This window comes from Sinohyriopsis cumingii, unplaced genomic scaffold (assembly GCF_028554795.1).
Source record: "Sinohyriopsis cumingii isolate HCF-2022 unplaced genomic scaffold, ASM2855479v2 utg000198l, whole genome shotgun sequence".
In the NCBI taxonomy this organism is placed as follows: domain Eukaryota; kingdom Metazoa; phylum Mollusca; class Bivalvia; order Unionida; family Unionidae; genus Sinohyriopsis; species Sinohyriopsis cumingii.
In genome coordinates, this window is record NW_028315875.1 from 4,599,707 (window position 1) to 4,614,314 (window position 14,608).

The following is a 14,608-nucleotide window of genomic DNA, read 5'->3' on the forward strand; positions in this document are numbered from 1 at the left end:
CCACATGCACACATACCTCTAAAATTAGCCACATGCACACATACCTCTTAAAGGAGCCACATGCACACATACCTCTAAAATTAGCCACATGCACACATACCTCTTAAAGGAGCCACATGCACACATACCTCTTAAAGGAGCCACATGCACACATACCTCTAAAATTAGCCACATGCACACATCTAAAATTAGCCACATGCACACATACCTCTAAAATTAGCCACATGCACACATACCTCTAAAATTAGCCACATGCACACATACCTCTTAAAGGAGCCACATGCAATCTGCAGCTATAAATTTGATCCAAACACAAATTCCCACAGTGCTTCATAACCTGCAGTAGCAACAGCATCAAATGTACCAATGAGTGAAAACCCAATGGAAAAATATGTTTCAGTTGGGTTAGCTGCAAATCATTGACAATAGTGGATATACAAAAACAGATATATGGGTATGATTAAAACAATGAAGCTGACATGAAGTATCCAGAAACATGCACCACCTCCATAATGACTATCAGTTAGTACCAGAAGCAATGATTATACCAAAGTCATGGATGTCTCAGTATCACTGTCAAATCACTGAGGCATTGGGCTGACCCAATACATGATAAATCAAAATGGTTCCAAATATATCCTAGAACTTACTTATGTTGTACATATGAGAAACATGAACTATTATCTTTGAACAGGAAAGCATGTGTCCCAAATACACTAGATTCTTCAGTTTCACCACAGTATATAAAAACGAACATGGATCTGTACACAAAGGCCATTAATGAGTTCAAACTTATGAACAATGCCATATCCACTAAGACCATGGACAAATTATGAAAAATGATCAGAGTTTACCTTGTCCATGATAATGAACAAGACAAGCTTCGAAGGCTCATTGAGAACTAATCATTTCAGTCAAGCAAGCAATATGAAGGAAAACTTTGGCAATCCATCCACAGCAAGAAATCCAAGTTGGCAGAGCCAGTCTATGTTGGTGCATCAATGCTGGATTTGTCACAGCAACTCATGTACATGTTTTACCATGACAAGATTAATTTATTACACGTTGATTGAGTGAGCATGACAAATCTGCACATACAGCAAATCTAATCTGGTCAAAGAAACATTGTATTAGTGTCCACCATTGTACTAAAGAAAGTCTATCTTTGCTTGACACCAAGTGAGGGATATTCCCAATGGAATCACCACTTGCACGTACAGGCACCATGCGATTTTGGATCAACTTATTATTGAAGTGCTATTGCATTAAAATAGACCTTCGTTGTAGTTTTTATATGCAGAAATGACTTGCAAATCCTCTCGCATAATTGCTCTACTGCAAGGTTTAGGTCACTTGACTTTACTGTTAATTTACCAACAGGTACCAGATGATTATCCCTGAAAATTAATCTGGTCCCAGACTGGAAATACACTGAAAAACTATACTGGATCAGTAGCATGGCATTTCACACCTTCTAACTCCTGCGATGCATACAGATATGGAACAAAATTGTTTCCAAGTGAGTCTGATACAGGTCGTTGTGCAACTGATTTATGCGCAAATTACAATCTTCTGCTGGACTGCCTAGTCGGCAGGTTTTAACCCAATAACACATTTTATTATTTAGTACTTGCATGACTGATGGAAGTCCTGATAACCACTTGCAAGATCAATCTGCGATCTGAGACCAAACACTCTGGGTCTGAGACTGCATTAACAATTCTTGTTTATACTGATGTATGAATGATAGTTCTGTAAGAGTATGATTAAGTATACTTGCATTGGTGTATTTTTCCTAAACCAAAAAGGAGCTGTCCTTTTTCAGCTACCAAAATCTAAAATGTGCCTTGTGATTCTCCTGTTCTGTTACATTGCTCATTTTATGGAGTTTTTTGCCTCATAAATTCTGTTAGATCACTCAGTCAACGGAGTTTACACCAGATGAATTTCATCAGATTACTCATTCAGTGGAATTTTATTTAACAGTGTAATTCTGTTGGATAACTCAGTCTGCAGAGTTTTTCACCAGATTGTTTCTATTAGGTTAGTCAGTCTATGGAGTTTGCACAAGAATAATTCCATTAGATTACTCTTGAGTTATCACCAGGTTAACTCAGTCTATGGAGTTTTCACCAGGTTAACTATATTAGATTACTCACTCTATGGAGTTTATACCAGATTAATTCTTTTAGATACTCAACCTGTGGAGTTTTTCATCAGATTAATTCCATTAGGTTATTCTGTCTGTGGAGTTTACATGAGATTAATTCCATTAAGTTAGTACTCTGTGGAGTTTACATGAAATTAATTCCACTGGATTACTCAGTCTGTGGAGTTTACATCAGATTAATTCCACTGGATTACTGAGTTTTTGGAGTTTACATGAGATTAATTTCACCGTATTACCCAGTCTGTGGAGTTTACATTGAATAATTTCACTGGATTACTGAGTCTGTGGAGTTTACATTAGATTAATTCCACTGGATTACCCAGTCTGTGGAGTTTATATCAGATTGATTATATTAGCTAAGATACTGTGTCTGTGGAGTTTACATCAGATTAATTCCACTGGATTACTGAGTCTGTGGAGTGTACATCAGATTAATTCCACTGGATTACTGAGTCTGTGGAGTTTACATTAGGTTAATTCCACTGGATTACCCAGTCTGTGGAGTTTACATCAGATTAATTCCACTGGATTACTCAGTCTGTGGAGTTTACATCAGATTAATTCTATTAGCTAAGATTACTGTGTCTGTGGAGTTTACACCAGATTAATTCCATTAGATTACTCAGTCTGTGGAATTTGTCATCTAATTAATTTATTGGATCACTCAGTCTATGTTTGAAAATACACATATGCTTTACTATTATATGTTTATTTCGTATATGTGCTGCTGTCACATGTTTATTTCATTATGGAGGGGGGGGGGCATCACATGGCCAAGTTATTTAAAGTACTCATCTTTACTGATCACTGCCATCTTACTTCTGTGTGGTTTGAGTGTCAGGCTTGGCAATTGTGGGTATGTGAGAAAGATTGCCAGTAGCTTCCAGTGGGTTTTTGGTTTTTAATGGGATATTCTCTGATTTTTTTCACCAGCTATACCGGCTGCAATGTATAGCCTATCATGCGCTTTTCAAATGACATTAAACCTCAAACAACTTCGTCATTATGCTTTGGTCTCAGATGTATGAAATACATTATGCTTTGCTGTAACATGTTTCATTGTGCTTTGCTTTCAGTTGCTTATTTTATTATTTTGCTGTCAGATGTATAAAATATATTTTGCTGTTATTTTTATGTTTCATTATATTTTGCTGTCACTTGCATAAATACATTATGCTTTGCTCTCACATGTATAAAATAAATTATACTTTTCTATCACCTGTATGAAATACATTATGCTTTGTTGTTAAATGCATGAAATTCATTAAGCTTTGATGTTAAATGCATGAAATACATTTTTCTTTGATGTCAAATACAGGAAATACATTATGCTTCGATGTTAAATGCATGAAATACATTTTTCTTTGTTGTTAAATACAGGAAATACATTATGCTTCGATGTTAAATGCATGAAATACATTTTTCTTTGTTGTTAAATGTATGAAATACATTATGCTTCGATGTTAAATGCATGAAATACATTTTTCTTTTTTGTTAAATGTATGAAATACATTATGCTTCGATGTTAAATGCATGAAATACATTATGCTTCGATGTTAAATGCATGAAATACATTATTCTTCGATGTTAAATGCATGAAATACATTTTTCTTTGATGTTAAATACAGGAAATACATTATGCTTCGATGTTAAATGCATGAAATACATTTTTCTTTGATGTTAAATACAGGAAATACATTATGCTTCGATGTTAAATGCATGAAATACATTATGCTTCGATGTTAAATGCATGAAATACATTTTTCTTTGATGTTAAATACAGGAAATACATTATGCTTCGATGTTAAATGCATGAAATACATTTTTCTTTGATGTTAAATACAGGAAATACATTATGCTTCGATGTTAACTGCAGGAAATACATAATGCTGTGATGTTAAATGTATGAAATACATTTTGCTTTGTTGCTAAATGTATGAAATTAATTATGCTTTGATAAATGCATGAAATATGTTATGCTTTGATAAATGCATGAAATACATTATGCTTTGATAAATGCATGAAATACATTTTATTATATGCTCATTTTTTCCCCGTTAACTTTACATTGTCAGAATCGTTCAATATTCCCCGATACTGAACGTGTGCAACAATACACATATAGCATTCACGTGAATAAAGGAACTACTTTCTATTGTAAACAAACAATGACGCAGACACACTTTTGATTTGTAAACAAATCATATACACTCACATAAGTGGCTCTTTACGTTGTGGTTGTTTAAATTTGTTTCTGAATGAACTAAAACATGTTTCATGGACTGCAAAAAAATCAAGCTGTTTTGGCACATTCCGCATTGATACAATGTTACGGATTTAGGCTAGCTACATTATATAAAAGACGGAAGATTAGGTCCTTACAAATAATATACAAGTGACAAGGCATATGCTGTCTTCTTTATCTGGTGATAAGAATGGCAAAATAAAATATACTTACAGTTTTACATCCTGAATTTCCTCAAAATGTTTTTTCTTAATTCTGCAAATCCAAATTACATGAGCCATGTCACAGGTTTTCAATCTGGATTACACATTTCGAAATTGTGCTGTAATTTCGATGATAAGTGCAATTGCATCCTCCTTACTGCACTCAAAATGTAATGAGCATTAAATTCCATAGCGTCTTTTTGATAATTGCAATTGAAAGACTTCATATTTTTCCCATGTTATGATTTCAGACATTCACTGACAGAAACAGAAACACATTTGCAGACAGAAACAGAAACACATTTGCAGACAGAAACACACTTCTCCCACACCACTTAAATCCAGTGTATTTCATGTATAATTTGCACAGATGAATCCAGTCCAAAATCACAAGCTTTTGTTGAATCGAAACAAAATACCAAAATATATTCATTCCAGATCAAATAGAAAAGTTGTTGCAGTGTGCATTCATTCACAATATGACTGCAAATTTCAATTTTAACTAGACATGCCATTTTCTTTCGAAAGTTATGTCAAGTGCGTGACTAAGTTCAAATTTATCTATGCGGAGTTATGTGCGCATTAATAATGATGTCATTGTGTAATGACAAATCTGTGCTTGTGTATTTAGTTTGGAATACGGCATTGATTTCATTCATTTACGTTGTTTCTTGTAGTGTATTTTGTTTATATAATTAAACCTTAGGTAGAATAAAAAAATGAGCATATAATAAAAAGGTTACTTCATTTGTATGGGAAAATATGAACTCGTTTTGTCGGAAGGATATACTGCACTCACAAGTTCATGCAGTATTCCATCCCAAAACTTGTTCATATTTTCCCATACAAATGCAGTAACCTATAAATACTTTGACGATAAATGCATGAAATACATTATACTTTGACGATAAATGCATGAAACAAATTATGCTTTGATAAATGCATGAAATACATTATGCTTTGATATTAAATGCATGAAATACATTATGCTTTGATAAATGCATGAAATACATTATGCCTTGATATTAAATGCATGAAATACATTATGCTTTGATATTAAATGCATGAAATACATTATGCTTTGATAAATGCATGAAATACATTATGCTTTGATATTAAATGCATGAAACACATTATGCTTTGATAAATGCATGAAATACATTATGCTTTGATATTAAATGCATGAAATACATTATGCTTTGATATTAAATGCATGAAATACATTACGCTTTGATTTAAAATGCACAAAATACATTATGCTTTGATGTTAAATGCACAAAATACATTATGCTTCAATGTTAACTGCTGGAAATACATTATGCTTTGATGTTAACTGCTGGAAATACATTATGCTTTGATGTTTAATGAAGGAAATACATTATGCTTTGATGTTAAATATAGAAAATACATTATGGTTTGATATTCTGCAAAGTATAATGAAATACATTATTCCATCACCATCGATGTTGATCATGTGCATTCAGTGATATGAAATGTGATTGCTTAGTTTCAGGTACACAAAAACAGATAAAAAGTTTAATTCTGACAAAGATCTAGTTGAATAGGTCTTCACAATCTCATTCATAGCCTCAGAATTTGGTGTACTTAACTCTGTCAAAGTAAATTAAATCATTTAAAATTAAAATTTTAATTGCATTCAGATAGAAAAATGATGGGAGTTTGATCAGGATCAATACTGCCAACTTCTCTGAAAGCTCCATTCTCAATAAAATGTAAACATGTGTTACTGATCAGATATGAATTTTGTACTTTTTCTCATTGTTGGCAGTCCAGAAATGCCCAACATTTGTGCCACATGGAATAAATAGATATCAAGTACCATTTTCTATTGAAGTACTTAACTCTGGATAAAACTGTACATGAAAAAAAATTATCATGACAACAAAAGCCTGAGGCAAGCTCTATCCACTTAAATATCATATGATGTTTTGTTTTAATTTAAAGTTTTATATCAGTGGTGTCCTTTTGAAAAAATAAGGATTTGTATGCATAATATTACAGAGTTCAAGCATCATTCCTTTCTAATTGCATGTGTGACAGATCATTTATTTTATGATTAATTTCTATGATGTGAAGAAATTAAGTTGCATGTTTCCAACTAAAATGTCAATATGCTTCAGTTCCATAATTACAATGTAAGAAACTATTTTTTGATCAGCTATTAAAAGTTACATTTTGTTATTTGGGACCTAAGTTGACAGTAATTGCCAGAACAAACTTGGTCATGCAGAAATGTATTTGGACAGAGACATATTTTGTAAGGATTTTTCCCCCAGAATATAGTCAGCGTAATAGAGTTTTCAAATATTGTTTCTCTTTAGGTCTGGACACATTTGGCTCAAACCCTGGAGCAGCCAGTGACTACATTAGACCGCTGTTGGAATTTGCCAAATCTCACATTCCACAAGCACACCATAAAGAAACTCTATTGTACATACTGGCTACAGCAGGAATGAGGATGCTGGATGAGATGTATGAGTTGTGTCCCTTTATTGCCTCCATTACTAATGTTCATCTATTGTCTATAACTCAAAGACGAGACATAGGGATTACTTTTCAGTTAGTGTTGTTGCATGTGTGTCATATAGCTCAGTTACTCTGAAAATATTCAGTTAACAGTTCTTATACTTTATGGGTACAGTCATGTCAGGAATACTGCTTACTGATACCAAAAGTTTTCTTTGAGAGAAACACAACACTTTAAATGATGCTAAAATGAACATATCATCACACTGACACAGCACTTTAAATGATGCTTAATTTAGGTCAGTACATTGACACAGCACTTTAAATGATGCTTAATTTTCTTCAGTACATTGACACAGCACTTTAAATGATGCTTAATTTTGGTCAGTACATTGACACAGCACTTTAAATGATGCTTAATTTCGGTCAGTACATTGACACAGCTCTTTAAATGATGCTTAAGTTTTAAAGATCAGTGATCAAAGTAAAAGATGGGAAGAGAATTACCTTACACATGTCCTAGACACATGGAATTTGTTGTTAGTTTTTTTAACACTTGAATGGTTATATTGTGTCAGGTAAGTGAGATCCAAGTGCCCTGTTGGTTTTAATATCATTTTAACACATTACTGGCTATATCATGTCTGTTGAGTGGAATCCAAGTGCTTTGGTGGTTTTAACGGCACTTTTAACACATTACTGGCTATATCATGTCTGATGAGTGGAATCCAAGTGCTTTGGTGGTTTTAATAGCACTTTTAACACATCACTGGCTATATCATGTCTGTGAAGTGGAACCCAGGTGCTTTGTTGGTTTTAATGGTACTTTTAAAACATCACTGGCTATATCATGTCTGTGAAGTGGAATCCAGGTGCTTTGTTGGTTTTAATAGCACTTTTAACACATCACTAGCTATATCATGTCTGTTGAGTGGAATCCAGGTGCTTTGTTGGTTTTAATAGCACTTTTAACACATCACTAGCTATATCATGTCTGTTGAGTGGAATCCAGGTGCTTTGTTGGTTTTAATGGTACTTTTAACACATCACTAGCTATATCATGTCTGTTGAGTGGAATCCAGGTGCTTTGTTGGTTTTAATAGCACTTTTAACACATCACTAGCTATATCATGTCTGTTGAGTGGAATCCAGGTGCTTTGTTGGTTTTAATAGCACTTTTAACACATCACTAGCTATATCATGTCTGTTGAGTGGAATCCAGGTGCTTTGTTGGTTTTAATAGCACTTTTAACACATCACTAGCTATATCATGTCTGTTGAGTGGAATCCAGGTGCTTTGTTGGTTTTAATGGTACTTTTAAAACATCACTGGCTATATCATGTCTGTTGAGTGGAATCCAGTTGCTTTGTTAGTTTTAATGGCACTTTTAAAACATCACTGGCTATATCATGTCTGTGAAGTGGAATCCAGGTGCTTTGTTGGTTTTAATAGCACTTTTAACACATCACTAGCTATATCATGACTTGGAAGTGGGATCGAAGTGCCTTTCCTGTGTAACACTGAGGCACCTGATTCAGGCTGGGCTGGATGGTTGTTGAATCTGCTGCCAGTGGACTATGAGGTTGATGCTTTACTGAGCTCCCTTAGACACTTTGACAACTGAATTATAGTGTTACGACTCTATGGTCCCAAACTAATTAAAAGACAGTTTGCATTTAGAACTTACCACATGTATCTTGTGATGTCATCTCAGATTTTTGGGTCGGCTTATATGTGGATCATGTACTTTTAAGTGTTTATACCTAATATTCACTTGGGGGGGGTCGGCTTGTATGTGAACGGGTTTATACACAAGTATATACGGTACTTTAATTTCCTGTCCAAAGGGTCTAAGTTACTTTAATTGTCTGTCAATGGGGCCTATACTATTTTAGTTGCTTGTCCATCGGGTTTATGTTCCTTGAATTGCCTGTCCATAGGGTCTATATTACTTTTAATTGTAGAGCATCCACCTTGGAAGTGGGAGATCGTGGGTTCGAACCCCGGATGAATCATATCAAAGATTACAAAAATGATACTAACAGCTGCCTCGCTAGGCGCTCAGCATTGAGAGGTTAGTGTTAGGACTGGTCAGTCTGGTGTCAGGATAATGTGACTAGGTAGGGCGTCATGCTACATGTCTGCGGCATGATGTCCCAGTGCTAGACTTCACTATAAACTGCCACACTGCAGACATCATAGCGATATGACCGAAAAATTGTTAAAGCTACGTTAAAAATCCTAATCACACACACTTTTTTAATTGCCTGTCAGTGGGGTCTGTTTTACTTTTAATTGCCTGTCCATACAGTTTACTATTTATTACTTTCTGTTCAACTGACCACTCAGTTTTCTTATGAATTCTAAAAATAAACAAATTTTTATCTAAAATTTTGGTTGCTAGTGTATGGACTCCTTGTGTATTTTATTGAAGAAATATATTTTAATCTAAAATTTGGTCGCTTCTAACACATATCCCAAACTTTGCAACAATTTCACATTTGTCAACATTTATATATATAGATTGGACTTGATTTTTTGTGCGTAAAGAATGACCAAGTGAGTATAATTATGCAGAAAGTACTAATTAGTAGACAGTTGAAATTTTATTTACTCATTTTTTAACTTTTACTTGAGTATGACAAAAGCCGTGTTAGTCTGATCAGTAGACACTAATTTAGACCAGTTTGGTCTCTAGTTTGATTTGAATTGGGTTTTATGACTATTTTACGAACACAGTCTAGATCTTTATAATTACAGGGTACAAAAGGCCATTCTAGATGACTTGCAGACAGATATTCCAAAGGAGTTTGACTTTGTGATCTCAGAGAACAATTTTGAAGTGATCAGTGGAAAGCAGGAGGGAATATATGCCTGGATTGCTGTCAATTACATTTTGCAAAAGTTTGGACATGGAGAAGAGGGTGAGTAGAAATCTCTTAGGACATGGGGAGGAGGGTGAATAGGAATCTGTGCCTAATAGCATTTAGGCTTGTACTGCATATTTCATCTGACAATAAGGTTACTTTCACTTGCACAAATTGCATCAGAGATCAAACCAAGATTCTTCAAGTTCCAAAGCAAATGGTTTACATACTGAAATGTCCATTTCCTACCTTGTGACTTGTAAGCCTGTGTATAAGGTACTGAAATTAAGCAGATGTGTCAAGGAAGCAATTAGCTCTTTCCTGTAAATCTTAGCTGCTAGAGTCACTGCTGCAGCCAAACGAAAGCTTTTTAGTTATGAATTGGGGATATGGGCCAATTGTATTTTTAGTTATTTGCCACATAATTGACTGATGTATATAATAAAATTCTGCATATATACAAGCTGTAACTACATTAAGTTTGTTTGTTCCTTTTATCCTGCTGACATCAACAAGCTTGGTATTAAAATTTATGAGTAGAACAAAAACACTATATGTAAATACTAAAATCAAATTGTTGGTCTTTTATACAAAGTTATTTGTCAGATATGTGCATGTAATTATTTGAAAATTTTAACTGGTTATTGTGTTTTACTGCTGTTTAAGCTGCTGTTCATGCTAGTTACAGAAGCAGTTATTACATACAGATGGACATAACATTTTGCACATGATGGACACTTCACAATTTTGTTTTTTTGTTTGGAACACTGTTTGCATCACTCTGGTTTTTCAGCATGTATTAGCCAATGCACATCTCCACAATTATCAGTTACAGATAATGCACTTTTCTAGATCCTCAAAAATGTTCCAGTCATTTCCTGTGCAGGAAAACCCACAAGTTATCTCTCTCTGATTTCTTTGTTTTGGTGATAATGTTATGGTTGGGTGACTCATGCATAATTAATAATGCATCGTCTGAAGCTCCATCAAGGCAGAACCAATACATATTTCCACAGCAGGTTGAGTATGCATTCTTTTCTTGTCCTCAAGGTCAGCCAGAAACATGTATTTATTATAGAGTTTTGAGATAATTTCAGTTGGCACTTCCTGTTAGGTTCCATTATTTTACCTTGGCATCATTATACTCTTGCAAGGGTTACAACTGTCAACTAGTGCTTAATATGCATTCATCCCGTCAACCACACTCTGCTCTTCTTGGCCATCTTCAAAATATATTTTGGAAACTTCATCAGCATAGCATCTTATGATGTGATACAACTTGTCATGTCCAGGTTGGTGTCATGGTGGATTCTGCCTGGTGTTGTTTCATATAAAACACTTAGCTTTTCAAAACTTGCTCTGGTCATAATTTTGGAATACTTGGTATTTGGAAGGACCATTTAGATTGGCAGGCTAAGGTATAGCTTGGATTTACATAATGAAATACATGTCTAGAAAGGTCTAGGGCCCATGACCAGCAAGCTGTTATTTCCTCCATTGTTGTGGGTTGTCAGAGTGATTCTAGCTTGTCTTCCATACATCCTGCTGCATTGCCATTAGTTGGGGCCACATTTCCAGTGGAAAATATTTCAATAAAATATTAATCTCCTTCCCAAATCTAAAATGAAGGTTGGGCTGACACTTTCAGTTAGCTCTGTGATTTTCATATGGAACACATGGTTCACTTGTCCACACTTTATTGTCTTCGTTGATGGATTCTGTCTCAGTTTCTGACAAACTTGACAAAGAAGATAGTTAATTGTCACTGCCAACACTCAATGTTGTCAAGTATGTCCTCAGAAAATCCTGAAAATTCAGATTCTGAATTGCTGGTTTAAGCAAAAGACATTGTTTTCATAACTACAAACCCATGTATTAAATAACACATGGTACAGAATTCCAGAAAATCTCCATATTTAGTAAGAACAGTCATTTCGTAACTCTATTTTGATTAGTTAAATGTCATTTTGTTTTGTATTAATGACCAATATGATTGACCATAACATGAACATACAAAATGTAACATGAACATACAGAGCGGATCTGTTTGTCACAGAGGTCTAGGAGAAATAACCAGCAAGCAGATATATCTGCTATGGCAGAGAGTAGTGCTTGTTTGAATGTCCCAAAAAATGCATCTCATGGAAATACATTAATTTACTTACATAAATATTAATGAAAATAAAATATGTGTTAAAAGAGATAGATACTATATCACAGTGTATCCCCCAGGGGTGTAAAACTGAGGTTAAAAAAATCCCTTGGTGTCAGAACTGGGGGTCAAATAAAAAATGTGGGGGTCAAAAATGTACTGACAAATTTTCATCTGACTCGTACTTTTTCAGCTTGAAATAGGATATTGCAACTTGCACAACATACTCTCGCTCTCCCTCTCTCTAAACATACAAATAAACCAACATGCACAATTAACAAACAAATACATTGTCCATTCAAAGAATAATTTTACTACTTCATCTTTCTTTTAAAGTCGTACTTTTAACAGTCTCCTTATAATCTTTTTGAAGCAATATTACAGACCAACACATTACATATAAGCCAATACAAAAGCCTAAAAAAATCTTTTTAACCAAACGGCAGTTAATTTACTGCCTGTCATAAAATGTGTATTATCATCGGTTTCATTGTACTTCGTCCTAGAACAAATTTATCCAAAAATCAAGGCGGCTAATGATTCATCTTGTTTCTAATAAGCTACACTTGAACTTTGGGGCCCTAAGTGGCCGAGTGGTTTAAAGCGCTCTCCATTACGGATCACTGCCATCTCACCTCTGTCTGCGTAGGTTCGAGTCTCGGATTCGGCCATTGTGGGTATGTGAGAAAGCTTGCCAGTAGCTTCTCGAGGGTCGGTGGTTCTTTCCGTGGATTTCTCGAGTTCTTCCTCCACCATTAATACTGGCCGCCATGTATAGCCTATCATATCCTGAAAAATGGCATTAAACCCTACAACAACAACAACAACACTTGAACTTTAAGATCTTTCTTTTATTGCAGCAAAGTTAAAAACCAACAAAATCTGCAATGACCCCCTGACAGTGTAATCCAAATAAACGCATTTGTCTTGGCAAGTTTACTGATTTATTTGTTGTGAAAGAATGTCTTGGGTTATAATGTGTTCTCCAGATATCTTGTGGCGAACGAGGGCAGATTTTTTAAAATTTCCTAAACCCTGTCATGAAAGGATTATTCACTTTTGCAGTCTTCACGATTAGAAGTCACACCAGTAATCCTAATGAATGTGCCGTATTCCAGTCAAGGGAATTATTTTCTCCATTGTTCATTAAGTTAGATCCACAGTTACTCTTTTGCATTCTGCTCCTTTCACTTTCTTCACTAATGATTCTTAGTGCACGACGTTTTAATCTGGATGTCACTTTCTAGTGCAACAAGCATTGATGTTAAACATCAAGATGACATCTTGCTGAGCTCGATGGAAATCGCGTGAGTGCTCGCAAGATTAGGCGAAGCTATTCCGTCATAACATTGCCTATGCTAGTCTGGTTCCTTATTTTGTATCTTCCCTGTGTTGCAATCCGCTATACTAATAGTGGAGCGCAACACAGGGAGTAAACAAAGTTGGGAACTAGTCAGTGTATATGCTCGAGGTATACACGATGCCACCCCTCGTCCAATGCATTGGATATTAAATAAATCCTTATCACATCATGTGAATCCTTTGCATCAGATAAACACATGCAACAAAATGTGTGCATCAATTTTCTCCAGCATGCTTCCTGACGCACAAATGTGCGTAAAGGGAAACACTGTTATATCTTCCTGGAATTTTAATTGTGTGTTTGATCACACATCCTGTACATATTTATTAAGATTTCCAGTGGGGTTGCCTATGCCCTCATTAGTACATTGGGATTATGTAATATATATTTAATTTGTATTGTGTGTTGGCTTTTGTCTATGATTGTAAGGGTCATTTTGTTAACAACTTATTACATAGCTAAATTTTGTCAAGTATACATAGATTTTATTTTGAATTAATTTTTACTTGTAGATAAACATGTTTATTTGGAAATGAGCTTAGGACATTTGTTCTTCCTTGGTGAATTCCTGGTTTATTTGATGTTTGCTATGTTCTTTGCTAAAATTTTAGTAAAGGACCTGGCCTTTTTTACAACTGAGATTGTTCTGGATGTAACAGGTTCATCTGGGTTGGGGTTCAGATTAAAGTGAAGACACTCAGAGCCTGCAGTTATTTGAATAAGATGTTTATTTATATTGTGAATAAAAATGATTAAACCTGACACCAAACTCATGCCCATAAATTCCATTAATTTAACAAAATGATGTGCACTGAGTTTAACAACTGATATATGGAAAATTATATTATTCCTAACTTTAATGAATTATGAAATTTACATTAAACAAGTAATCAGTAAGAATTAGTGAATAGAAATTAAATGAATATGATTGATTTAAGCATCTATCACCATGGATGACCAGTGTTAAGAAATTAAACACAAGAAATTAAACACAAAGAAATTAAACATAAAATTACACTGATTAATTGACCACTTAGGGTTTAACATCAAATTAATGATTTACGCAACTAAGAATATGTGATTATTCACCAATATAGTATGGAGTTTGTACAATTACAGA

The 14,608-nt window shown here is 34.5% G+C and overlaps 1 protein-coding gene across 2 annotated transcripts in view; it reads left to right on the forward strand.

Annotated features, from left to right (window-relative positions):
* The window catches only part of LOC149774604 (ectonucleoside triphosphate diphosphohydrolase 4-like), a 58,421-nt gene that overhangs the window by 16,367 nt on the left and 27,446 nt on the right, over positions 1-14,608 (forward strand). For both annotated transcript variants that reach the window (XM_089945062.1, XM_089945063.1), the window contains 2 exons: positions 6,961-7,111; positions 9,867-10,030. In XM_089945062.1, the coding sequence (XP_089801188.1) occupies positions 6,961-7,111; positions 9,867-10,030 (315 nt within the window). The remainder of the gene's footprint in view (positions 1-6,960; positions 7,112-9,866; positions 10,031-14,608) is intronic.